Source organism: Ursus americanus, chromosome 8 (assembly GCF_024610735.1).
Source record: "Ursus americanus isolate L20-20 chromosome 8, mUrsAme1.1.p, whole genome shotgun sequence".
In the NCBI taxonomy this organism is placed as follows: Eukaryota; Metazoa; Chordata; class Mammalia; order Carnivora; family Ursidae; genus Ursus; species Ursus americanus.
Window position 1 is genome coordinate 29,405,127 of NC_142134.1, and position 26,592 is coordinate 29,431,718.

The 26,592-nt window shown below is 38.8% G+C and overlaps 1 protein-coding gene across 1 annotated transcript; it reads right to left on the reverse strand.

Moving 5' to 3' along the window:
* Positions 1-1,577: 1,577 nt before the first annotated feature.
* Positions 1,578-19,300, reverse strand: ENAM (enamelin). Its single transcript, XM_045792924.2, has 8 exons — positions 19,248-19,300; positions 17,173-17,242; positions 17,006-17,050; positions 16,272-16,313; positions 10,227-10,499; positions 8,992-9,072; positions 7,459-7,509; positions 1,578-4,969 (listed from the first exon to the last, which is right to left on the reverse strand). The coding sequence occupies exons 1-8, from the start codon at positions 19,298-19,300 to the stop codon at positions 2,126-2,128; spliced, it is 3,459 nt and encodes a 1,152-aa protein (XP_045648880.2). The 3' UTR covers positions 1,578-2,125.
* Positions 19,301-26,592: the final 7,292 nt, after the last annotated feature.

Sequence of the window (26,592 nt, forward strand, 5' to 3'; positions counted from 1 at the left end):
TACTACGGTACCACATAGATGAAGACGTGACAATATATCTGCCAAAACAAGTATAAGATTCACATATTTTATGAAATATTGAAGTGAATGCACATTTTACAATGAAAGTATTCATAACTAGATCAAAAATCATTTGGAAAGAAAGTGAAACAAAAATGTAGTTTTATTTTGATGAGGATAATTCTTAAGAGACAGTTTTGTATAGAAAAAGTTAATGACTTTTTAATGTGTGATTAAAATATAAAAGTGTGGGTGGGGGATTTTAGCAACTAGAGAATGGCCTAAATAATCTACCTCTAAGATCCCTTCTTACCCTGAGATTCTATGATCTGCAAATGTCGCTGAGTATCTAAAGCTTCAGAGTACGACCCAGCTAATTCAGTATCCCATATGGTCTACCCACAGGAAAAGCACACCACAGGATTTTCATTGGAGCTTTGAAAGCCATTTTAAAATTGGTCAACCAATAAATATTTATTGGGTATCTACTATGTGCAAGACACTGTGCCAAGAACATCAGAAGACTCAAAGGACAAGATTCCTTTCCTCTTGAAGTTTTCAACATTGTATATTCTCAAATTTCTGGGCTCTTCTTATGAAATCTATCCCAGGAAACTTTCTCCTAAGAAACTCCCTAGAGTTAGAAGTAACTTTCTAGATAATTCCAAGTATTCTTCCACTCTAGGAATGAATATACAGATAGTAGGCCAACATACCATTATTAAAAAAACAAAACAAAACCCCTGAATGTATTCTAGCAAGGCAATACAGAAATACCGACTTTACAAAATAATTTACATTATTTAATCAGGATACAAAGAAAGTATGTCTGCAAGTAATTCTACCAGGATGTGAAAAATAAGACTTTATGTTGGTAGTAGCATACGCTGGTAGAATCACTTATATTATACTGTTAAGGAAAACTGACCATTAAGTGTTTCTCTTATTTGATTAGGATAGTGATTCCTAAAATGTGCTCTTCAGATCCTGCAGACTATGAATTGGAGATGGGGTGTGGCAAGTCCCACATGTTTTTCCTGGATGCTCAGTTCCAGCCTGGCATTGTTTCCCTTCCCACATTCCTAAGCCTTGTCACCAGGCTGCTAGTTCTAGGTAACTAGCCTATCTTCCCCCACACTTCTTAATGTGTTCCTCTGGCTAAGCTGTATCTACCTGGTAAAGGCCATAAGAAAAACAAAAAACAAAAGTAGATACCAGTTGTCTACTATTTCTGAAATATATTCTACAGTGATGGTCAGATCAGGTCAAAAAAACCAGCATAGGATTTGGAGAATAGATACAAAAAGGAAGAGAGATATGTGGTCTTAAGGTATGAAACTGGTGTAGCAGGGAAAAAGAAAAGTTGAAGGGAAGAAAGTCAGAGAAGAAAAGGATTGATTGATAAGCGATCCATTAAGAGAGAGAACGGAAAGGTGGGAAGAGCGGGAGACATAATGAAGAAGGTTGAGGTAAAAACAAGCAATGGTTGAAGATAGCTTAGGATGTAAAAAGTGACAGAAAGTGGGAAAGATGGGGAAGAAAAAATAGGAAGCTAAATACAGAAGAGCTGACGGAAAGAAAACATAGAAGGAAGCAAGGAAATGATCGAGTAAAGAGAGAAGTAGTGGAAGATAAAAGATGTCAAAAGAATGTTGGGTAGGAAAGAAAAAAACTGACAAGGACCAACACAAGAAAAAACTGTACAATCATCTGGATTGTACTGATGTATAGATCTCCATGCATAGAATGGAAAGTTCATCTGCCTTTCTGTCTTGCAAAACTAGAGAATTTTGCAAATATGGAACTTTGAAAGCAAAGGAAGAATTAGCAAATAAAGGGAAACTAACCCAGACAAGTGGCTTGCAAGTCTAAAGGTGATGGAGGTCATAGCCTTTCTCCTTTTTAGGTCTGTGTTAATTAGTTACAGTACTGAATCTAGCAACCCCCAGAACCCCAACCTCAACAGCATCACCTGGGCCACTACTCCTATTGCTGGAATGGGGAAAACTTAGGGATCACCAAGAGGATCAGATACTTAATTGAGTTTGGGGGGTGGAATGTTGGGGAACCACTGTGGGATATCAGGTATTTTCCTTCCCCAAAGAATATTTGGTTGCAATAATCCCTAGGCCTGAAGTAGTAAGCAGTCTTGCACATGGTCCTGTGGGTTGGTCCCTAATTGAAGAGAATCAAATGGAGTGTGTTCATCTGCATTAAGTGGATCTACATTTATACTCTGAAACTCTGCCCCAGTAGCTAATCTAGACAATGAGTTTGGACTTTCAGTAGGCATAATTGGATCTTCATCAAATGGGCCTTGCCTTCCAATGCTAGATGGAGTTCCTGTGCTGGAGGAGTGGTACTTCGCTATTTTGGAGCCAAAGCATGGTAACTGTAGGATGCTGGATGGTCGTTGTTGCTGCCCTTCATCCTCATTTCCTTGCACTTCACTTTGGATTCCTTCTGGCTGTGGGCCTTCATCAGGTGAACCGATAACAAGCTGTTCGGGAGTAAGGTCAGCAGTTCTTTCATCGAACTGGTTGTCTTCAAATATTTGTTCTAAAACATTGTTCCCATCTCCTCCAAGATCACTTGTGAGACAAGGCATATTCTTTGATTGAAGGGAAGTGGCTTCAGGAAAGGGCATAATTCCCCTCTGGCTCAGTTGATTCTTCATAGAACATGGTGTGTTCCTTCTCAGAGTGGACACATCATCTCTAAAAGGACTTGGGTTTTGACTTTCCCCAGGCAGTCTTTTCTCTGAGCTGTTTCTTTGGTCAGGCAGGTTGCTTGTAGGAGAGATGGTATGTCTTGCATGTTTAGTATGACTATCTTCTGTGTACAGAGGGCTGGTGTCTTGAGTCTCTCCTGGTACAGGACCAAAGGATGGAGTATAGTCCTGGAGAGCAAGTGCATTGTCCTTGTGTCCTGTGGAGCCACCAGCACAGCAAGGGCCTCTCTGGCTAAGGTGAAATACATGTGCTTCTTTTTGACCTGCTGGGTAACTTGGAGGAATTAAGTCCGGGAAAGCCAAATGTTCTCCGTCTGGTGAATTTAATCTGGTAATTTGCATGCCATAATTCAAATTCTCACCTTCACGCCATGTTGGAATTTTCTGAAGTCCAGCTGGGGAATTACTAGGATAGGGCTGGTTCTCTTTCTGGTGTGGTGGACTAGGGGGTGCTTTGTGTAAAGTTGTAGGCTGATCCCAGAAATTTCTGTTAAAATATGGCCGCCTTTCTTTCTGCCCTTGGGTTTGAATCCTGTGGTCCCAGGAGTTCCAAGAAGGAAACAGAGTGCTTTCTTCTTGTCCAACAGCATTATTAGCATAATAGCCCCTGCTCTCCACAGGTGGTGGTACAGTGGGAGCTGTATTATATGATGGAAAATTTTCATCTGGGTTCCAGGGGTAAAATTCACCATAAGGGAAATCTTCCCTGGGTTTTGATGGATTATCTAAGGAATAGGGAAGGTATTCCTTTGGTCGATTTGAGGTATATTGCTCCCCTTCATAGTGCCTAACTGTTGGACCTTCTTTAAAGCTTGTTTCCTCCATACCCCATCTACTTTGTCCTGGGAAAGATTCATCTCCAGTTGGATCAAGTGGGTCCTCTTCATTATAAGGCACTGTTTCTTTCAGCTCTGGAGTATTTATAGGGTACAGCGAATTTTTGGGTTGCCCTATATTATTGGGAGAATCATCTCTTTCATCCCACGTATTGCTTCTAGGGTACGGTGAGTTTTCCCTGGGATCATAAGAGTTACGGTAGTAAGAGTCGGGGTAGTAAACACCTCCCCTAGAGCCATGAGAAGGATGAGGTAAGTGTTCCTCCTGCCTCCCAGGATCTTCCTTAAAAGATGGAGAGATTTCTTGGTGATTCCAAGTATTTCTTCCAGCAGGAAAATGTTCTCTTGCAGGGGAAGGAATTTCCTCTTGGTATACAGGTTGATATGTACTGTGCTTTAATTCCGGCTGATTAGTTTCTGATTCATATGGGTTTCTTCTTGGCTCCAAAATAATCCCTTTGGGCAAATTCTGGCTTTGGGTTTGTCCATCAGAATTTGGGGCTCTTCTGGAATCTCCTCTTGGGTAATAAGAGTTTTCATGTTGATCAATAGAATTAAAATTTGGGACTAGCATGTTACTCTCAGGGTGAGGCAGTTTATAGTTTGATTTATTAACTCCATAATCTTGAGAGTTTTTCCAGGGGCCAGATGGATCCCTTGTAGGAATGACTATTCTTTCTTTTGGACCTACTGGTTTCTCTCCTGGATTTTGGATTTTTTCATTGTGGACAACAGTACCCTGTTTGGGACTCAGAGGAGCAACATTGGTTCCCACAGGGTGTTTATTTGGTCCCTGAGGCTTTCTTCTGAAATTGCCCAGATTTCCTGCATGATTGGGAGAATTCCCTCTTGCAGTAGAAGCATAAGCCTTGCGATAAATTGGATTTCCTGGACGAACTGCTTGTTTGCGTTCCAAAGCAAAGGAGTTCCACCGAGGACCCCGTTGAAACTGTTGATTTCGGTAAAAAGGCCCATTCTGTCTGTGCCCCATGATAGTACCAGTGGGACGCCATTGCCTCCCTACAGGAAAATTTCGGTTGTTAGGATTTGGATAATTTTCATGAATATTTGGCTGACTTGGTCCCCACATGATTTGAGTTCTTGGTACTGCCTGACCTGAAACATTAACGGTAGGGGATGAGTTAACCCCGTTTTGAGCCATGTTTGGGCCTGTTGGGCTGGTGTCATTTCCACCCTGACTTCCTCCAGGGTTGGGTGCATTTGACTGAGTAGAATTAGTCTCAGGACCTGTAGAATTACCCGAGGGCTCAGCAGCTGGACTCTCTTTTTTAGGAGGATCTTCTTCTTTGGGCTTTTCAAAATCTTGTTCAAACATCTCTTCTGAATAATAAGGAGGACGACCCCCAAATCCCTGATATCCAAAATATCCAAAGTAAGGATTCTGTAGGGAAGAAGATGGAAATCAGTAATTACTCTTTGTTTCCCACCACGCCGTTGCTCGGAATCTTCTAATGTAATAGGGAAATTAACCACATGCTTCTTTCAAAACCAGTAGCTATGCTTTCTTTCTTGAAAGTTAATTCTGCCTTGGTTTCCTTGACCCTACTCCCTTCTGGTTCTCTTTTCGGGTATTCTTTCTGACTGTTACTTCTCAGTTTTCTCTTCCTAGACCTGGATCCTAAATCTGAGGGGTTTTTTGTTTGTTTTTGTTTTTAAAGGATTCCATTTTCTGTCCTTCTCATTCTTCTGTTCTCATTTCACACACCTACCTTGAGCAATCTATTGCAGGCCAATTTTTTCAATACAGATATATACCAGTGACTCCCAAAGCCAAAAGTCTGGCCCGTGACACTCTCTCCTGAGGCTGAGGCAGCAAGACTTCGTCACTAAAGATCTCATGGGTGCCTCCAACTGCATGTAAATTGGACCTATCACCCCCAAAACTTCCTTCTCCAATATTCTATATCTAAATAACATTCACCGCTATCTACCCAGTTTTCCAGGTTTCTACTCTCCTCTATTTCCCTGGACAATCAATAGCCAAGTCCTATAAAACCTAAACTTCCATCCTGTCCCTCCTCTGTCCCCAGTACCCTTGAACTATTGCAATAGTTTTCTTACTGGTTACTCTGCTTGTAATTTAACTTTCCTCTAATCTTGTCTCTCCACTCTTCAGAACAGTAGAGGTTAAGAGTGGGGGTTGGTAGAACTTCTGTCACTTTCCTCTTTAAATATTATTTAAAGTTCCCCTCCCTTACAGGATAAAACTCTAAACCCCGTAGCATAACATAAAAAGCAGGGCTAAAGAGTGGAGCTCTACACAGATATGGGTTAAAATCCCTGTTTCATCAGTACTAATCGTGTAACTCTGGGCTAACCTCAATTTATGATAACCTCAGTTATTTCTAAACTCAAGATAATAAAATAATACCTACCTCATAGGTTGTCATGAGGGTCAAAAGAGAGAACATCTGTGAAGCTCAGTGCCCAGTACTTAGTAAGTACCTAACAAACGTTGTACATTATATAACAACACCACCACCACCACCACCACCACCACTAATAATTTTTTTATAATCATCTGGCCCATAACTATTCCATCCAGCCTCATTTCCTCCCCCTTGTACTTAATGCAGTTGCAAACCAAAACTACTACTTGCAGCACTGTTCACAATAGAACCTAAATGTCTATCAACAGATGAATGGAAAAGGCAGATGTGGTAAAGACATACCATGGAATATTATTAAGCCTTAAGAAAGAAGGAAACTTCAATATGTAACAGGATAGATGAACCTTGAGGACATTCTGCTAAGTGACATCCCAGGAGGAGGAAAACAGACTTTTTCATCCCATGCTAACTGGCCCATTCTGCTTTATTTTCTCATACTATTGTTTTGAAAATTCAAAGTGCCTGTTTTTCGGTTGCATACAATTATCTGAATCATTTTTATCTGGTAATTTCAATCTCAAATGCATATTTTTATTTAATTTTTAAAACTTTTTACATTTTTAAAGCATTTTATGTAAGTAATCTCTACATCCAACGTGGGGCTCAGACTCATGACCTTGAGATCAAGAGTTGCATGCTCTTTTGACTGAGCCAGCCAGGCACATCTTTTTAAAAGCACCTTATGCCATTACTGATAGTAATTTCCAATGTCATTATTTTTACTCCCTCCTTGCTCCCTTTCCCATCCTCTTATCCCCCTGAGCCGTTTCACTGAGGACATATATATTTAGAGGAAAAAAGGAAGTAAGCTCCTGGGGTGGAGTTCCATACCAGAATCACTGTAATGACTTTTTGATGACCCAGGGGGCTAGAATATTTTCACAGTGTATCACTCTGCGACACGCATTTGGCTCTTCTAGTGTGGTGTGGTAAAGAAGCCATTGGACAGGGTGTCAGAAGGGCTCTAGGTCCAGTTTATCCACTAACTCAGTGGTTGAAATTGAATAGTAATGTGTCTTTGGGCTTCAATTTATTTGTACAATGAAGGAGTTAGGTGATTACTTAATTCTGCTCTGGGGATAACTTTCTAGGATGCATTTCCTTCCTTCTCTGCTTTTTAGTTGCTCCATCACTGTCCAGAGTCCAAAGACTCTGGAGCAAATGTTATTAGGTTAGTCTTCTTAGAGAGAGACAGAGAAAGAAAGAGAAATAGAGGGAGGGAGAGAAGGGAGGAGGGGAGAAAGAGAGAGAGGGAGGGAGGGAGGGAGGGAGGGAGGGAGGGAGGGAGAAAGTTCAGTAAATGTAGAGGAGAAATGATATATCACATTTATTTTTGTTACTGGCTCTTTTTCTTATATAATGGGCACTTGAGCTACAAATTCATGTGTTGAATTTTAACCTTTTTATTAAATAGGAATCAAAAAGTAGAGGTTAATGGATTGTGATTCCTAATGGGGAATGTAGCTTTGCTTGTACTCACCCCGCCTTCTTCATTGCTGCCTGGCGGACGTCCATAACCTGGTGGTACCCTCTGAAATGTGAAAAGCATAATGAACACAAGGCAAAAACCACGTTCTAGGCTGCCGTTTGTTTGCACGACTCACGGCGTCTTAAAATAGTTCAAGTCAATGATTGGGTGTTAGCATTGTTCGTTTTTAGTTTCTGAGTCATTAGCTCTCACAATCTATTAGTTATAATTATTATAGTTATAATCCATCAGTGAATACTGGTAAATACAAAGGCTTCAGCTGGATTCTAGATTATCCTACTCAGAATACCATGTATGGCTGTGTCTCCTAGCATCAACCCCATCACCCCCAACAACCCCAACACACACACACACACACACACACACACACACACACACACACATACACAGAGAGAGAGAGAGAGAGAGAGAGAGACAGGGAGATCTGAGTGCTGTCAGGATCTAAACATCCTTATTAGAACATAATATAATGAAGTTGAAATAATGATGCTATTTTTAGAGAGTCTATGTCACATTTAGGATTACAAACTGACAATTTCTCTTGGATTATTACTATAACTTTTTTATTTGAGCAAGGTTTATTTTCCTAACCAAACTTGGAGGCTGAGTGTTTGCTCAGGGGAGAGTTTAGAAAATTGCTCCAACTCTCACAGACCTTCAGGAAGTTCTATGTGGATGAGATCATAGTTGAACATGAGAATCATGCTTATCTGCTTTTTGAATCTCCACCTGGTACTGCCTTAGTTTCCTGAGTTCAGAATGGCCAGTGAAAGGAAGTCACTCTTTTAAAGAAAAAAAAAAGTAAGGGACTCTTACTCCTTGAGTGAATTGCTCCTTATTGATAAGAAGGCTTCTTGGTTATAGAGTTATAGCTAAGAAAAACCAATGCTGTAGCTGAATAAAAAGTCATCAAATATTTGCTGCTTCTGTTAGTTTAACAGCAATCAGCCTTTAAACTTTTATTTAGTTCATATAGTTTATTTTGTGATTTATGTTTTTAATGCCTGTGATGCAATTTCAATAGTACATTTTATTTTAATGATTTTAAACTTTAAAGGATTCTCATAAATATTATTTTGCAAGACTCTTTATAATGAAACATCTGTGGCTAGAAATAATGAGATGTCATGGGAAGATCTTAGTCTAATCATAGCTTATCTTATGATTTTCAAACTCCGTTTCGTCTCATTTTCCCCATTACATTAAATGAAGATAATCTTTGTATTTTCTAATCTCTTAGGAAAGTGCGGAATAGTTGCAAAGTAGCACAGTCCTTTAAAATCAATTCATTAACTAAGTTATTAGTGGTTGTTTGGCGATTTGGACCATTCATGTCACCAATTTGTCCAAGTAAAAAACTCATTAAACCATTTTTTCCCTACATGATTCTGATATGATGATTTTTTTTCATACTCTCCACTGATTGGCATATGGCATTCCATTTAGAGAGTATGAACTCATACTAGTTTGAGACATAACGTGTTAATATTATTTTTCACTTCTAGTATAAAGAAAAAAACTCACATGTGGAACTTGCCAGGGTGGCTGTTGATAGAGCCCATTGCTGAATGGTGGGAATAGCCCATTGCCGAATGGTGGGAATGCCTAAAGAGAAAGAAAGAATCACAGTGGTGCAGAAGTGAGAAGGATGAATGGAAAACAAAACAAACCTATTAAATACAACTGTTTGATACTTGGGAGTCCGCATCTCCCTTTGCATTAAACTGTGATTTCCTTTTTTTAGGGCTGAGATGATAATAATAATAACAACAACAACTGGTGTTAGTATCATTGAACACTTATGTTCTAGGTATTGTGCTGTGCATTTTATTGTAGTAAACTGATTGAATCCTCATCTGAACACAGAAGACATGTGCCAAAGACATTATTTCCTTTTCACAGAAGATTCTGAGGTTCAGAGAAGTTGAGTCATTTGCCCTCAATCTCTTGGCTTGTAAATGACCCAGGAGTGTCTTTTTTTCAATTTTGTATTCTCTACATCTGTAAAGGTGTCTGTAATAAATAAATAGTGTCTGTTAACTGATGAAGAGGCAGCATTTTAGAAGCTCTGCACTGGATAATATCTTGAGAAATCATTTGCACATCTTCTTGCTTTAAGTCAGGACTACTTACGCCACACAGAAGTACTGGAAGCAGTGTTACCTTTCAAGTATTTTGGGTCATCAAAGCATAGATCTGGAAGGGACCTAGAGATTGTTTCTTTACTCATGGGGAACCTGGAGCCCAGAAAGGTAAGGTTACTGCTCAAGATCATTCAACTAATAAGGGCTGGGGATAGAACTTGAATCCCTGCTCCCTGAGTCTTCTGTTAGTGCTCATGTTACAATACCGTGTTGTCTCAGCATTTTAGAAGGAGCCTCTCTAAGGCAACAGTATTTTGGTAATTTTTTTTTTAATAAAAAAAGTTTTTTTTAAGTAATCTGTACATCGAATGTGGGGCTCAAACTCATGACAGTGAGATCAAGAGCCGCATGCTCTACCGACGGAGCCAGCCTGGTGCCCCTGTTTTGGTAATTTTTAATCACACAAAGGCTGGAGGTAACTTGCAAGGCAATTTTCAGTAGGTTCTGCAGCATCACCTGAGAAGAATGTAAAAACTGAAGATTCTGTTTCATACATAGCAGTACCTGTACTGAGAAACATTGGAGAAAGTATGTATGTGGGGATGGTATGGCTCTCCAAATCCCTCTGAGGCCATTTATTGACTCTGGTTTGGAATCTTGCTGGGCAAGCCTCACCTGAGGTGGCTGGGTTTCCTCTTCTGGCTGTGCTGGGGTAGGCGGTGGCTGCTTTAAAGGCTGCTTTGGTGGTGGCTTTTTTGGCTGAGGCTCGTTGGGATTCTGAGTCTCTGGGATTTGATCAGTCTTGCTCTTTTGGCGTTTGGGTGCTGAAGGAGGTGAGGATTTCTGTAGGTGGCCCATGTTGGGTGGCAGTTGAGGCCACATGGGCATCTGGTACTGTGGGAAGACCGGAGGCATACCATTCCCGTACAAGGGGCCCAGCTGTGCCATCTGCAAGGGTAGCAAATAACAGTCAAATAGGAGGAGGGCCAAGATTCCAGTTTTCCTCATCCACTAATGTAAGTCTCTAAACTCAGCCAAGGATCTTAAAAATTCTATGAAACTTAACTCAACCATGGAAGCCTCAAGATCTTTAGCATTTCTTTAAATGTAGTCTTACAGAAATGAATTTCAGTCTTTTAGAAAACCAACTAACAAAGCAAAAGACAGGATTGGTGAGAAATTTCATTTTAAGAATCTGGCCGATCATTTTCTAACTCTGAAGCACTGACTCACATAAGAAGTGTATGAGTCAGGTTACAGAGGAGTTGGCATCAAATTTGAAACTCCTGTGACTTGTTACAGGCTGGAAAAGGAGAAAAAGCAACAAAAGGATGAAGGAAGTGAGAGTGACAAACGGGGGGAAAAAACAATAAAAGAGAGAGGTAGAGAATAAAAATCCTCTTTGTGAACTTCTTTATATGGTGCCTATGGTTTTTGGTTGCTGGTGAATTTTCATTAATTCCATCTTCATTATCAGAGTCTCCACAATTTCAAGGTTGGCAGGGAAGCAAAAGTAGTTATAATCTGAAGAAGCTAATTTATGAATTGATCTCCTACAATGTCAGTTCCCATTCAAAAATTCCTGCTCTGGTTTAACACCAGTCTCTATCGCCAGTCTTCATTAATCAGTCTCTCGCTGTCTTTTGGGTGATACACACAAATACAGAGCAATTGCCATGTGGATTAATGGAAGGTGAAATTGTGAATCTTGCATTATGATGCAGAATTTCATGACCATTAGCTCAGTGAAAATTTCAAATCACAGGCAAAGTCACTAAAAGCGAGAATGAGAGTTTGAAAGAGTTGAGCCAATCAATAGTTGAAGAGAAAATTGGCAAGGAGCATGATGGTAGGTGAGAAGCTTTCAAAGAGAATGACTTGAATAAAGGATTAAGAGAAAATTGAAGTCCTTGATCTTTCCTCCCAGTGGTTCTTACGATCATCACAAAAGTCAAAAGTGACATATAGTATTGCTGTACTGTCATGTAATTTTTATCAGAAAAATTATGCCAAACCCATCCATTTGCTGTCTACAAGAGACTCATTTTGAACCCAGAGATACATTCAGACTGAAAGTAAAGGGATGGAGTACCATCTTTCATGCAAATGGACCTCAAAAGAAAGCTGGGGTAGCAATTCTCATATCAGATAGATTGGATTTTAAACTAAAGACTATAGTTAAAGACACAGAAGGGCACTATATTATTCTTAAAGGATGTATCCAACAAGTGGATATGACAATTATAAATATATATGCCCCCAACAGGGGAGCAGCAAGATACACAAGCCAACTCTTAACCACAATAAAGAGACATATAGATAAAAATACATTAATAGTAGGGGACCGCAATACCCCACTATCAGAAATAGACAGAACACCCTTGCAAAAACTAAGCAAAGAATCAAAGGCTTTGAATGCCATACTCGACGAGTTGGACCTCATAGATATATATAGAACACTACACCCCAGAACCAAAAAATACTCATTCTATTCTAATGCCCATGGAACATTCTCAAGAATAGACCATGTTCTGGGACACAAAACAGGTCTCAACCGATACCAAAAGATTGAAATTATCCCCTGCATATTCTCAGACCACAACGCTCTGAAATTGGGACTCAACCACAAGGAAAAATTTGGAAGAAACTCAAACACTTGGAGACTAAGAACCATCCTGCTCAGGAATGACTCGATAAACCAGGAAATCAAAATTCAATTTAAACAATTTATGGAGACCAACGAGAATGAAAACACAACAGTCCAAAACCTATGGGATACTGCAAAGGCAGTCCTAAGGGGGAAATACATAGCCATCCAAGCCTCACTCAGAAGAATAGAAAAATCTAAAATGTAGTTTTTATATTCTCATCTCAAGAAGCTGGAACAGCAACAGAGGGACAGGCCTAATCCACTCACGAGGAAGCAGTTGACCAAGATTAGAGCAGAAATCAATGAATTAGAAACCAGAAGTACTGTAGAGCAGATCAACAGGACTAGAAGCTGGTTCTTTGAGAGAATCAATAAAATTGACAGACCACTGGCAAGACTTATCCAAAAGAAAAGAGAAAGGACCCAAATTAATAATATTATGAATGAAAAAGGAGAAGTCACAACCAACACCAATGAAATTGGAAGGATTATTAGAAATTTTATCAACAGCTATATGCCAATAAATTAAGCAATCTGGAAGAGATGGAGGCCTTCCTGGAAACCTATAAACTACCAAGACTGAAACAGGAAGAAATTGATTCCTTAAACAGGCCAATTAATTATGAAGAGATTGAATCAGCGATAAACAACCTTCCAAATAACAAAACTCCACGCCCGGATGGTTTTCCTGGGGAATTCTACCAAATATTCAAATAAGAAATACTATCTATTCTCCTAAAACTATTTTAAAAAATAGAAACAGAAGGAAAGCTACCAAACTCATTCTATGAGGCCAATATTACCTTGATCCCCAAACCAGGCAAAGACCCCATCAAAAAGGAGAATTACAGACCGATTTCCCTAATGAATATGGACGCCAAAATCCTCAACAAGATCCTGGCTAATAGAATCCAACAGTACATTAAAAGGATTATCCATCACGATCAAGTGGGATTCATACCTGGGATGCAAGCGTGGTTCAACATTCGCAAATCAATCAGCGTGATACATCATATCAACAAGAAAAGACCCAGGACCCATATGATCCTCTCAATTGATGCCGAAAAAGCATTTGACAAAATACAGCATCCTTTCCTGATTAAAACCCTTCAGAGTGTAGGAATAGAGGGTACATTTCTCAATCTCATAAAAGCCATCTATGAAAAGCCTACAGCAAATATTACTCTCAATGGGGAAAAGCTGGAAGCCTTTCCCTTAAGATCAGGAACATGACAAGGATGCCCACTCTCGCCACTATTATTCAACATAGTACTAGAAGTCCTTGCAACAGAAATCAAGCAACAAAAAGGGATAAAAGGTATCCAAATCGGCAAAGAAGAAGTCAAACTGTCTCTCTTCGCAGATGACATGATACTCTATATGGAAAACCCAAAAGAATCCACTCACAAACTATTAGAAGTTATAGAGCAATTCAGTAATGTGGAGGGATACAAAATCAATGCTCAGAAATGAGTTGCATTTCTATACACGAATAATGAGATTGAAGAAAGAGAAATTAGGGAATCCATCCCATTTACAATAGCACCAAAAACCATACGTCACCTTGGAATTAACTTAACCAGAGACATAAAGGATCTATATTCTAGAAACCATAAATCACTCTTGAAAGATATGGAGGAAGACACAAAAAGATGGAAAAATATTCCATGCTCATGGATCGGAAGAATTAACATAGTTAAAATGTCCATGCTACCCAGAGCAATCTACACTTTCAATGCTATCCCGACCAAAATACCGAGGACATTTTTCAAAGAACTGGAACAAATAGTCCTTAAATTTGTATGGAACCAGAAAAGGCCCCGAATCTCCAAGAAACTGTTGAAAAGGAAAAACAAAGCTGGGGGCATCACAATGCTGGATTTCGAGCTGTAATACAAAGCTGTGATCACAAAGACAGCATGGTACTGGCACAAAAACAGACACATAGACCAATGGAACAGAATAGAGAGCCCAGAAATGGACCCTCGGCTCTTTGGGCAACTAATTTTTGATAAAGCAGGAAAAAACATCCGGTGGAAAAAAGACAGTCTCTTCAATAAATGGTGCTGGGAAAATTGGACAGCTACATGCAAAAGAATGAAACTTGACCACTCTCTCACACCATACACAAAAATAAACTCCAAATGGATGAAAGACCTCGATGTGAGACAGGAATCCATCAAAATCCTAGAGGAAAACATAGGCAGCAACCTCTACGACATCTCCAAAGCAACCTTTTTCATGACACATATCCAAAGGCAAGAGAAACAAAAGATAAAATGAACTTGTGGGACTTCATCACAGCCAAGGAACAGTCAAAAAAACTATGAGGCAGCCCACGGAATGGGAGAATATATTTGCAAATGACACTACAGATAAAAGACTGGTATCCAAGATCTACAAAGAACTTCTCAAACTCAATTCGCGAGAAACAAATAAACAAATCATAAAATGGGCAGAAGATATGAACAGACACTTTTCCAATGAAGACATACAAATGGCTAACAGACACATGAAAAAATGTTAAAAAACATTAGCCATCAGGGAAATTCAAATCAAAACCACACTAAGATACCACCTTACGCCAGTTAGAATGGCAAAAATAGACAAGGCAAGAAACAACAATTGTTGGAGAGGATGTGGATAAAGGGGATCCCTCCTACATTGTAGGTGGGAATGCAAGTTGGTACAGCCACTCGGGAAAACAGTGTGGAGGTCCCTTAAAAAGTTAAAAATTGAGCTACCCTATGACCCAGCCATTGCACTACTGGGTATTTACCCCAAAGATACAGACGTAGTGAAGAGAAGGGCCACATGCACCCCAATGTTCATAGCAGCATTGTCCACAATAGCTAAATCATGGAAGGAACCGAGATGCCCTTCAACAGATGACTAGATTAAGAAGCTGTGGTCCATATATACAATGGAATATTACTCAGCTATCAGAAAGAACGAGTTCTCAACATTTGCTGCAACATGGACGGCACTGGAGGAGATAATGCTAAGTGAAATAAGTCAAGCAGAGAAAGACAAATATCATATGATTTCTCTCATCTATGGAACATAAGAACTAGGAAGATCGGTAGGGGAAGAAAGGGATAAAGAAAGAGGGGTAATCAGAAGGGGGAATGAAGCATGAGAGACTATGGACTATGAGAAACAAACTGAGGGCCTCAGAGGGGAGGAGGGTGGGGGAATGGGATAGGCCGGTGATGGGTAGTAAGGAGGGCACGTATTGCATGGTGCACTGGGTGTTATACGCAACTAATGAATCATCGAACTTTACATCGGAAACCGGGGATGGTGACTAAAATAATATAATAAAAAAACATTAAAAAAAAAGAAAAAGAAAAATTATGCGAAAAGATCCAACTGACACATATTTCATTATTAGTTGCTTCTAAGAACTGGCACTAGTGGTAGTCATAACCTGAATTTATTTAAATAAGATAAAGCTTTATTTCGTAATTTTAGTGTTATGTTCCAAGATAATCCAAATAAAAATTACCCCCCCAACACATACAACTGGAGTGTTTACCATGCTATTTTTGTCCTCATTATTTGCGAATGTATGTTGTGTGATCTTTTCCCAGAACCAATTTCTCTTGCATATAAAGAATGTTAGTAATTACTAAGTTATTTTTAGTTGCATAAGAGAGCAACAGTATAGAATAACAAGGAAATTTGGGGTAAGGAGACAGGTGGAATGATCTTTCCCCCTTGAAACTCTTATAACGATTACATTGTAATTAAAACACATGGATAGCTATTGGTACCTTTACTAACTATGACAAACATTATAATGTAATTATCTGTATATAAATAAGAAATTTTCAGGGGCGCCTGGGTGGCTCAGTCATTAAGCGTCTGCCTTTGGCTCAGGGCGTGATCCTGGTGTTCCGGGATTGAGCCCCACGTCAGGCTCCTTCGCTGGGAGCCTGCTTCTTCCTCTCCCACTCCCCCTGCCTGTGTTCCCTTTTTCACTGGCTGTCTCTCTCTCTCTGTCAAATGAATAAATAAAATCTTAAAAAAAAAAGAAGTTTTCAGAAATAATACAAAGCAGAACTTACATGTGGGGAGTTCATAAAGTTGAATTGACCATATCGCATCATCTGTGACCAAAGGAATCCAAAGATACAAAGTGAAAACTTTTTGTCTAATCAATCTACATATCACCAGAAATAAGTTGAATTTCTGATTTTAAAATACAACAGTCAAAATGTCTTTTACAAGTTATGCATGAATTTGAATTAAGTATGTAATTAAAACCTTATGTCACTTTAATTTTTAAGTCAGAATTGTATTTTGAGAAGAATCAGTATAGGATAGCAGAAAATAAAAATCTTGTCTACTTTGAAGTTTTTGAATGTTCTACTCAATTTTTTTGAAGTTTGGGATTTGAGGATGTGATAATTCTATGAAAAGATGATTCTCCTTTCTGATGTATATTGAATTTGGCTAATGATCTTGGCCATGAGTCATGTAGAAGATACTATATGCTTATGTGTCTACCTTCTAAAAACCCTTGGTACAAATGTCTACCTTTGCTAGCTTGAAAACTTGGCAAAGAAGCTAACATTAACTATATTTGAGCCCAAATTCACATTTACCTTGGAAAAGAATATTGAAGTATGTAAGTGGTATGGAAATTACTACTTTGTCTTGATTTGAGAGTTTAAGTCTTTCAAATTTCCCTCCGTCTCTTTCATAAGAAATCTTATATATCATAAAGTTTTCCTTTTTTTTAATGGACTCTCAGGACAGGGCTTAGGAAAACTTCTCCCCAGAGACTTAATATACATACCTCCTCACTTTTACTGCTAAATCCAGGCATTCGGGGCATTTGCATCTGGAAGTGAGAGAATATTGGTGACAACTTCAGAACATCACTTGAAATAAACCCAATAATTATCTCCAAGCTATGCAACAATAAAACACAAAGAAAAGTCTTAAAAAATTTTTGATACTCACTGGCATAGCAACAGAATTACCAAGCAGACCTAGAAAGACCAGGAGAATCTTCATTTTTCCACTTGGTACCTGGAATACAAAACTGGATTTTATTTTTGGACTATGATATAATTCTGCTGGCTACCCTCTGCCCAGCTGTCTGTCAAGGAGAGCACAGAAATAGACCATGATGGGGGCCTCGACCTCCATTTTTGCTTTACATTAAGAAACTACTAGTTATTATCTGGTACTGTTCTAAACTGTGAAAGGGGTCAGATTAAACAGGAAAGATAAAAGTGAGAGAGAGAGAAGATTGATACTTGAGAAGATGGGAGATGGTGTATAGCAACGGAATATGACATTAGAAACTAGGAGTTTACCTGAACAATATGAATATTGATGATTTTGAGGTGCTGGTTGCTAGGCTGGTTAGGACAGCCTAGTAAAGTCCCATTATAATCGCCATTCAGAATAATCTTAGTTTCAGTGAGGGTGCAATCCAAAGTCAGCCCTTTGAGCTACTTTCTAAGGTGCAGTAGGCAACATTCCATTATATAGAAGCTAATTAAATAAGCTAGAATATTCCATAATCCTACCCTTCTATTCTTTCCTCTATTGCTTTTATTATTATTATTGCTTTTATTATTATTTTATCTTTAAAATATCACCTCTGCCCAAGGGCTGGTCAGAGAAATAGAAAAATGTAGGCAAAGGTATATTTATCTCTTTTTTAGACACTTTGATTAAACATACAGAGGAAAAGATTAAAGACTGTAGACTTACATGCGAAGTTTGAGAATGTTTTCATGGATTTCATTTATCCCGCTCTAGTTGATTATGCAAGCCTTGTGTAATTAAGGCTTGTAGTTACATCTTTGAACAGGGTTTTTTTCCTGAAACATTTACTTGTGTAATTCCTTAAGAAAACTCTGTTCAAATTGTGTATACAATACAGGAAAATGAAGGTTTTAATCAGAATGAATTATTTTCACGGTACATCAGATAAAACACAATTCCTAGCCTTGTAACCAGCATGTAGACACCAGTGGTTGCTCAGTCTTTTTTGTTCCTTTTTCCTTTTTCTGGGCATGAAGTGCACCTAGAAGTATTTTGAGCCAATCCCCACCCTTTTGTTTGCTTCCCATAGGAGCAATATAATTAAAGGACACTTCAGCATTTTCCTAAATTATAGGTGTAATCAATTACCTTTTATATATCAGAGGAATCAGGAGAGTTTAATTAAACAAAGGAAGCAGTAATATATACATGTCTTTCTTGTTAAAGATTTTCAGAATCATGACATTTAGAAAATTAAATATAACAACTGAAGCTTGTGTCTTTAGTAAAGGCTCATAAGAACACACGAAGCTAATAAAGAGAAAATTGGTGGATGTTTTCCTTTTTAAATCTAGTTTCTTTTTTTTTTTTAAAGATTTTATTTATTAATTCGACAGAGATAGAGACAGCCAGCGAGAGAGGGAACACAAGCAGGGGGAGGGGGAGTGGGAGAGGAAGAAGCAGGATCGTAGCGGAAGAGCCTGATGTGGGGCTCGATCCCAGATCACCGGGATCACACCCTGAGCCGAAGGCAGACACTTAACCGCTGTGCCACCCAGGCGCCCCTTAAATCTAGTTTCTAAAATTATGGCCCAAGATTTTGGGGAACTGTTGGATGTTTAATGTCTCTCTTACCTACTCATCCGTTTAATCTCTGTGGCACCTGTCACTGAGATGCTTGATAATGTTACACACTTAAGTAAGAAGATGTAGCCTTTTGTTTTGCCAATACAAAATGTCACTCATTTTCTCTTTTGTAAAGTTAATATATTATATTGGATGACTGATAGTTTCCTTCCATTTCTAAAGGTTCATGATTGGATGAAAGTCTATGATCAGCTTTTTTTTTTTTTAACTGAAAATAACACGCGTAATAGTTGCTATGGAGTACAAAGACAATGCAAGTTCTTACTTCTTCATCCCATCTTTGTTTCTTCTGACGTATTTAATAGTGTTTTACCCTCTCAAGTGTACTTCTGACTATATTTAGTTGATATGTGACCTGTATGTATTATAAAAAATGAATGAAAATACTCCCCAAGTTATCTAGCTTAGGAAGAGAGGCTCCATGCCTGTACTGAAGCAGCAACATTTTTTCACCAAAATTTTGAAAAATACAGATTTGGCATGAGAAGGAACTCAAATATAGAAATGAAACAAATAAATGAAATGAATAGCAAAACTTCAGCTCTAAGGCAGCGCATGTCATGTTAATTATTTTCTCCAATCATAGCCTTATTAGAGGGACTTCAAAATCAAGCCGAGTCTTCTGTTGCTTTAAGAGAAGGATAAAAGCTAAATCAGAGAGAAAATGACCCAGGAACCGTATTTTGAGATATTTCTAATGCAGTGTTGATAAAAATGGACTGCTCAAAGCATAGTATTAAATGAGATCTAAGTAGGTTGGAAGAAAAGTCAGAAGAAAAACGATCCACCAAATAAACCTAGTTTAAAGTTTTATCAGAAGATCAGTATGCAAACAATGACTATATAACCAACATCAAAGAACGCAATAAGGAAGTCAACCAGTATCTATGAATTAAGTTCATTTTTTGCACTATATTATTTATACTGATAATCTCTAATACTCACCCAATGCCAGTTAGTAGCTCCAATATATAACAAATAACTTTTACTTGAACTTTGTTAGCCTGTCTTTGAAATATATTCTTACTGGTCTACAGTGGAAATAACTACAAGTTGCTGAAGCCAAGGAGATCTCAAGGAGCAAGACAGTTTATTTCTTAATAATAAAACAAAATCCTTCATGAAGATGTCATGTTGTGTAACAAAAAGACTTAAAATAAAAAAATTCCTCCTGCAAGAAAGCTTGGGATAGCAAGATCACATTTAAGCTCTGTTGTAGACCTGCACAACCAATCAGCTTTGAGAAAAATGGTTTTGCCATCACAAGAGTTTAAGGTAAAAAAACACATCCAATGTGAATTTATAATGTGTTATTATAGGAGCTGTCAAATCAAGTCTCTTATTATGTATAATAACAATCCAGGAAAATGAGCTTACAGCTGTAAATTTTGGAAGATGCTTTCCTTGATGAATTTGGGGTTTTTCAAGTATAGAAACTTTGTTTTTGCAAAGATATTTAGGGAACAAAAGTGAATATTAACTATATCCTATCGCGATAAATCACGGACTAGCATCAAAATGCAGGCCAACGTATACTATCATTTAATACATTTAATTAATATTTATTTAATACACAATTAAAATGAGCTATAATGTTCTCTCCATGGACAACTCAGTGACTTCATTTGATGTGTATTACATAAGGCTATGAGGACACAGTGTTCTTTTTGAAGTCAAATATAGTTGAGTCACTTGGGATTCAGCATTTGGAACACATAGGCAAAATGATAAATGAACTCTCAGCTATTGGGGATGATACAACCCCATGAAAGTATGAGTTGAGGAATTTACTGAAGGGGTTATATGATGGATGTTTTTTGAAATCTGACTTTTTATAATAAAGATTCCACTTCTAAATGAACGGGAACTTTTTACTTTTCCTTCCTAAGAGCAACTTTGCTTTCTTTGCTGTCCTTGGACTCCCCTGTTCTCTTACGGCTCCACAAGAGAAAAAAAATTGTCGTGGTGATCTTTGCTTATGTTCATGTTGGCCTTTAAAAATTAAGAATGTTTGAGTCTGATGCCCCAAACTGGCTCCTACTCTCTATGATTGTGCACATCATTTCATCCAGTGGTTCCGTGGGGCGCCGCTGTTCTTCCAAGGCACCAGGGGTGCCGTGTCCCTCTTTTGGGCCAGATAACCCTGCATTCCTGAGCATCCCCTTCCCCCCACCATCTCCCTGAATTTAGTACCACAAAGAAAAAAAATTGCACCAGAATATTTGACTTTCAATTAAGTTCTAAAATCTGTCTGTCTCCAAGATGTACAAAGGTCTATCTGCAACAAGTGCCTGTCTGTCTTTGATTTTGTAGGCAATGAGTGCAGCTGTAATGCTCTTTGTACTGTGTGGACGTTGAGATGAATTTGCAAGTGGTAGGATACCGAAGGGACAGTGTATTCATGTAGGTGAAACAAGGATCGTGAAGCTGGATGACACTGGCCTCTGCCTGGACCCTTCACAGAAAGACTGGAGTTTTGATGTTGGCCTGAGCCATTTAGGTTATTTCGAGCTGCCACTAAACTTCACTTTTTCTTAAAGTAAGCTCTAGGCCCAGTGTCGTGTTTGAACTCATGACCCCGAGATCGGGAGTCACATGCTCCCCCCATTGAACCAGGCAGGTGCCCCCACTTTTGACTGCTTTCTTTATTTACTGTTGTTCCCTCTGTCACAAGGCTGGTTAGTGGTCGTGAGGTAACTCGTGTTTTAAATATCTAGCTGAGCTACTGAATGGGTAAATTCTTAGTAGTGGTGGGTAGTAGGATCGAGGAAACAATCAAGTCTCTTTTTTTCTTTCAAAACACTGAAGAAGTGCTTAACTTGATAAAATATTTTGAGACCAGTCCTTTGTGACCCCTCCCTTTGACTCCAGTCATCTCTGCTGATTTTATAAATGTTTTTTTTTTCTCTCCAAACAATTACTACTACTAGTGACCATATTAAAGATTTGGTTTTAAAAAAAATTTAAGTGTTTCTCCTTTCTTTTTTCCCTGCGTTCCCCCTCTTGTCCATAAGACAAGTCTTTTTAACCTCTTAACTGGGATCTGTAAATGTATGAAATTGTATATAAGAATTTGTGTGTTTGGGTATAAATGCATTTTTTTTCCCCTGAAGGAGAGCCCATATCCTTCAATGGTTTCTGGCCTCCCCATTTTTTTTTTTTTTTTGCCTCCAATTATTAAGATTCTCTCATTGTCCTAGATGTGAAGCCATTAGGAACAGAAAAGTCTTTTGGTTTCTTACTGTAGATATGGTGGAAAGAGGCCAGTCTTTGGAGTTGGTAGGCCTGAGTTTCAACCTTCCTCAAATATTCAATTGTTTGTTTTTCCATTTGGTAAAATGGGGATAATATGTTTCTTCTAAGAAGTAGATTAAATAATGCATGCAAAGGGCCTAGTACCTCGTAGGCATGGAGCAATGATCAGTGACTGATCAGTACATGGTTCCACAGTACACCTTGTAATGCTTTATTTTATTTTTATTAATTTTATTTTAATTCTACTATCGTTAACATTATTCCTTGTAATGATTTACTAAGGACTTAGGGAATAAAGGCGGTCATAGTTCTCAGAGCACCTAGAGCCCCCTCTAAGTACGACTGTGGAGCTGAAGTTCTATGGATGGCTATTAGTAGAACACTCTCACACTGCAGGATTAGTGACTGAAACACTTGAGATGAATAGTGCCTTAGGAATTCCTTACTGGTGGCCACATCGTTTCTAAGTACCCATAACCCTGACTTCTCTCTGGAACCATTCATATAGCACATCCGCAGGCTCTAAACCCGAGACACTCTTCTGTCTTCAGAGAAGAGAAGTAGCTGTTGAACTCTCCAAGATTAAATGGTTGATAGTTTTTTATTCTACAAACACTTCCTGAGTGGCCTCTTCATGTGAAGCCCCAGCTTAGGTGCCCACTCATCCTGCACGAGATACCAGGAAGGAAGTTTTCCGAGTCAGAACTCGGCGTTGGTTTCAAACCTCCTAACTTCCATGACTTCCTTGTCTTAAAAACTTGGTCAAGTGAATTAATCTTTTTAAGCCTCAGTTTCTTCGTTTGTAAAGTGGAGGATAATAATAGTATTTCTTCATTGATTTGTTAAGAATTCAATGAGATAATTCATTTAAAGTTCATAGCATAGGGGCGCCTGGTTGGCTCAGTCATTAAGCATCTGCCTTGGGCTCAGGTCGTGATCCCAGGGTCCTGGGATCGAGCCCGCATTGGGCTCCCTGCTCAGAGGGAAGCCTGCTTCTCCTCTTACACTCCCCCTGCTTGTGTTCCTTCTTTCGCTGTCTCTCTGTCAAATAAATTAAAAAAAAAATCTTTAAAGTTCATAGCATATAGCTCAAATCTTATTAGTAAATGGGTATATAGATATTACCCATGATTATGATTAGAGCTTGCTTAATAACTGCTTTAATACTGACCACTGATATATTTCCTGAAGCCTTTTTGAGAAACATTTCACCTCATTATGCTTATTCATTAAAAAACAAAACAAAGCAAAAATGGGAAACAAATATAGCCCTCCCCCCGCCACCCCCACTGCCCCCAGAGCAACCAAATGTACATAAATAGAATATAGAAAGAAAAGAAGAGGGATGATAAAGTTGATCAGATTTATCCAGTTTAAGTCCAGCTTTTGGCCCACAAACACAAAAGTTATTCTGTGATGTCAGTGAGTTCCTGCTGGTGTGTGGTTATTTATTCGGACCACCCTCAGAGCTAGTGTTTACTTCTTGGAGCTCTGAGTCATAACTCTCTTGTATGTACTCAAGATCAGTTTTCAAATGATGCAGAATCTAGGGAAGACTATCTTGTTCTCCATCTTCCCTCTTCACCCAGAGAAGAAAATGTAACCCAGTGGCTAAGAACACAGGCCTTGGGGTTCAAAATACTGAGTAATGTCTACACTGTGCTTAAGAATAGCACCTGACTCCTGCTAAGTCCTTCATATGGGTTAAATGTTTTTCTACTTCTTATACCTCATATAAGCTCGTTGTGATTTCATCTCGTTGTAGAAATAATATCTTTGTTGACCATTTGCTGTGTATATTGAGAGCTGTTTTAAGCACCTTTCATGGATTAACTCATTTATTCCTCACCACAGCCCTATGAGATAGCTTCTGTTATTACACACATTTTACTATAAGGAAACCAACAAGCAGAAGGATTAAATAGTTTGTTCATGGTTCAGAGCCAGCAGATGGCTAAAGCCACATAGTCCGGCTCCCCCTGTTCTGTCCTCCACTCCGTGCTGCCTTGGCCTGAATTGAAGCAATAATGGGAAGATAGAGCTTTTCTAGTTTTTCCTTTCAAAACAATAGTTGCCATTGTCCCTATTTAGGTGGCTCAATGTTAAGTGGGAGAAAAGTCACAGGAAGTCAGACTATCTAGCTTCTAATTCTTGATTGATGACTCACCAACCCTGGGACTTTGGGAATGTCATTAGACTTCACAGTGTTTCAGTTTCTTTTCCAAAAACCTGTCTATTTGTTTTCCCAAGCATATGACATTGTCAGTAGAGTAGAATATTAGTGGGCTGGAATTTGGGTCTAAGAGAATCATAAAATATTTGCAGTCCAGTTCTGATGAACTGTCTGATTGAGGAGCGTGGTTTTGGAAAAAGGGCTATTAAGCCTCCTGGAAATTCCGCGATCTGTCCCTGGATCAATCATACTATTTGTAGCCCATACTTTTAGATTAGCTTAGCTTCTTTAAAAAATCACCTTCATTAAGTTTGCACTTACTAAAGCTCACAAACAAGAGAGAGAAATAGGAAACCTGCCTTTATTAAGTGTCCATGTATGTTGGGCACAGTGCAAGTGAGTGGTGTTAGAATGGTGAACACCGTAGATATCTGTGCCTTCAAAGAGCTGTTTATCCAACAGTGGATCTAGACATTGCAATATGAGGTGGAATGCTGTGTAGTGAGAAATAAAATTGGAGATGTTCAGAGCACGTAGGAGTGATTTTATGAAAAGCATCCAAGAGGAAGGGAGATATAAGCTGTTATCTGATTCTGAGTTGAAGGTAGCCAGAAGAGCATAGAAAAGGATGAAAGGCAGAGAACAGCATTGGTGAAGTCTGGAGGAAGAACGAGAGAGGTGAATCTCAGCAACTTAGAAATATCTAGACTGGCTGGAAAAGAACTCCAGGGCTGAGAGTGGTGAGAGCCGAGGCTGGAGGAGGTAATCGGGGCTGGTCAAACTGATCTCAAGCCTAGCGAAGGACTTTTCCGTAAGATAATGCTGAAAGCCACACTACATCACTTAATATGCATTATATAAAACTCTACAGAGGAAATTTCTTCTACAATTTTATTTTATGAAAAACCTTGCTGTCCTTGATATATATATTATTTTTCTGGAGTCACATTGCTACTGGGAGGATCCAGACCAGTGACCTTCCATTCCATAGGTTACTAGGAAACCAGAGCTGTTACTAGGAAACTCAGAGCTGAATTCGATGTTTAGTTAATGGTGGATCCCAATTATAGGAGACCTAAGCTAGTATAATCTTGGGGGCTTTCTTTGAGGGAAAAGCCCATAAAATTTAGGTAAGAAAGTAAAAATGCGTTTAGATAAGAAAAGAAATTACAACAAATTTCAGATTTTAAAACAGTGACAAACAGTACAAACACCACAAAACCTGGAAAAAAACGTTTTTACTAACTGCCTGGCCTCTGTCATAGCATCTGTATGTTTCAAGACCTGTTTCTCCTTCTCTACATACATATTTCTAGTGTCAGCTGCCAGGGACATATTCCTATCCCAATATATTTCTGGTCCTGCATGTTTGGGTCACAGGCAGAATGAGTGGGCATAAGAGGCATGGGAAGTAGGAACATTTCTAGAAGTCATTTCTACGTGAGGGTGACTAGCAATATTTTAAGTATAAATGAGAGTTGACTGTGGATCACATCTATATGCTGTATAAACCCAAACTAAACATCTCCCTGTCACAAATTCCCCCAAATGTCCATGGCTATTCCAATGCTATGTGAATTTAGGAGAAACATAATTGAGGGACCATAGGAGTCAAAAGAAACACCAGTTTTAGCTAATTATGGACAAATTTTACAAAAACTCATGGTCATGTGAACACATGGGCCCCTCTAAGGGGTGGAAGGGTCCTGTGCTTCGTAAATGTAATGGTGAATACACCTCCGACCCTATATTGAGCTTGTCTGTACCCCCTTTCTTCTTGTGCCTATACCTTCTAATATTACTAGCCTTCTTACTATTTCTTGCTGTGTCTAAAGTACCTTTTGAGAAGAGATAGTTATAAAAATTTAACTAATAAAATAAAATAGTGATCATAAACCCTGCCTAGTTACCATTCCTTTATAGTAATAGAACCTTGAAATATAGATAACAGTAATACCTTCACATATTATGTGCTGGGCACTGTGCTAAGTGCTTTAGATGATTTTTCTTTTCACAAAAACCCTATGGGATAGCAACTATGATCCCCCCCCAAAGGTTTACCATTGAAAACATGAAACCTTAATGAAATTAAATAACGGGCCCAAGACTAAGTGTTAGAATGGGGATTTGAACCCAAGTCTGCCTGTGGTTAGCCCTGTCACTCTAAATAGTGTAGACTTACAGTATGCACGTTTCCACCCGTGGTGTCAAGACACTAGGACCAAGATTTTATAAAGGACTTGTCTGCAAAAATTAAGTGGGATGTGAACTTAAATGAAATGGGTTTGCGAAGTTTCATTTCCAAATAC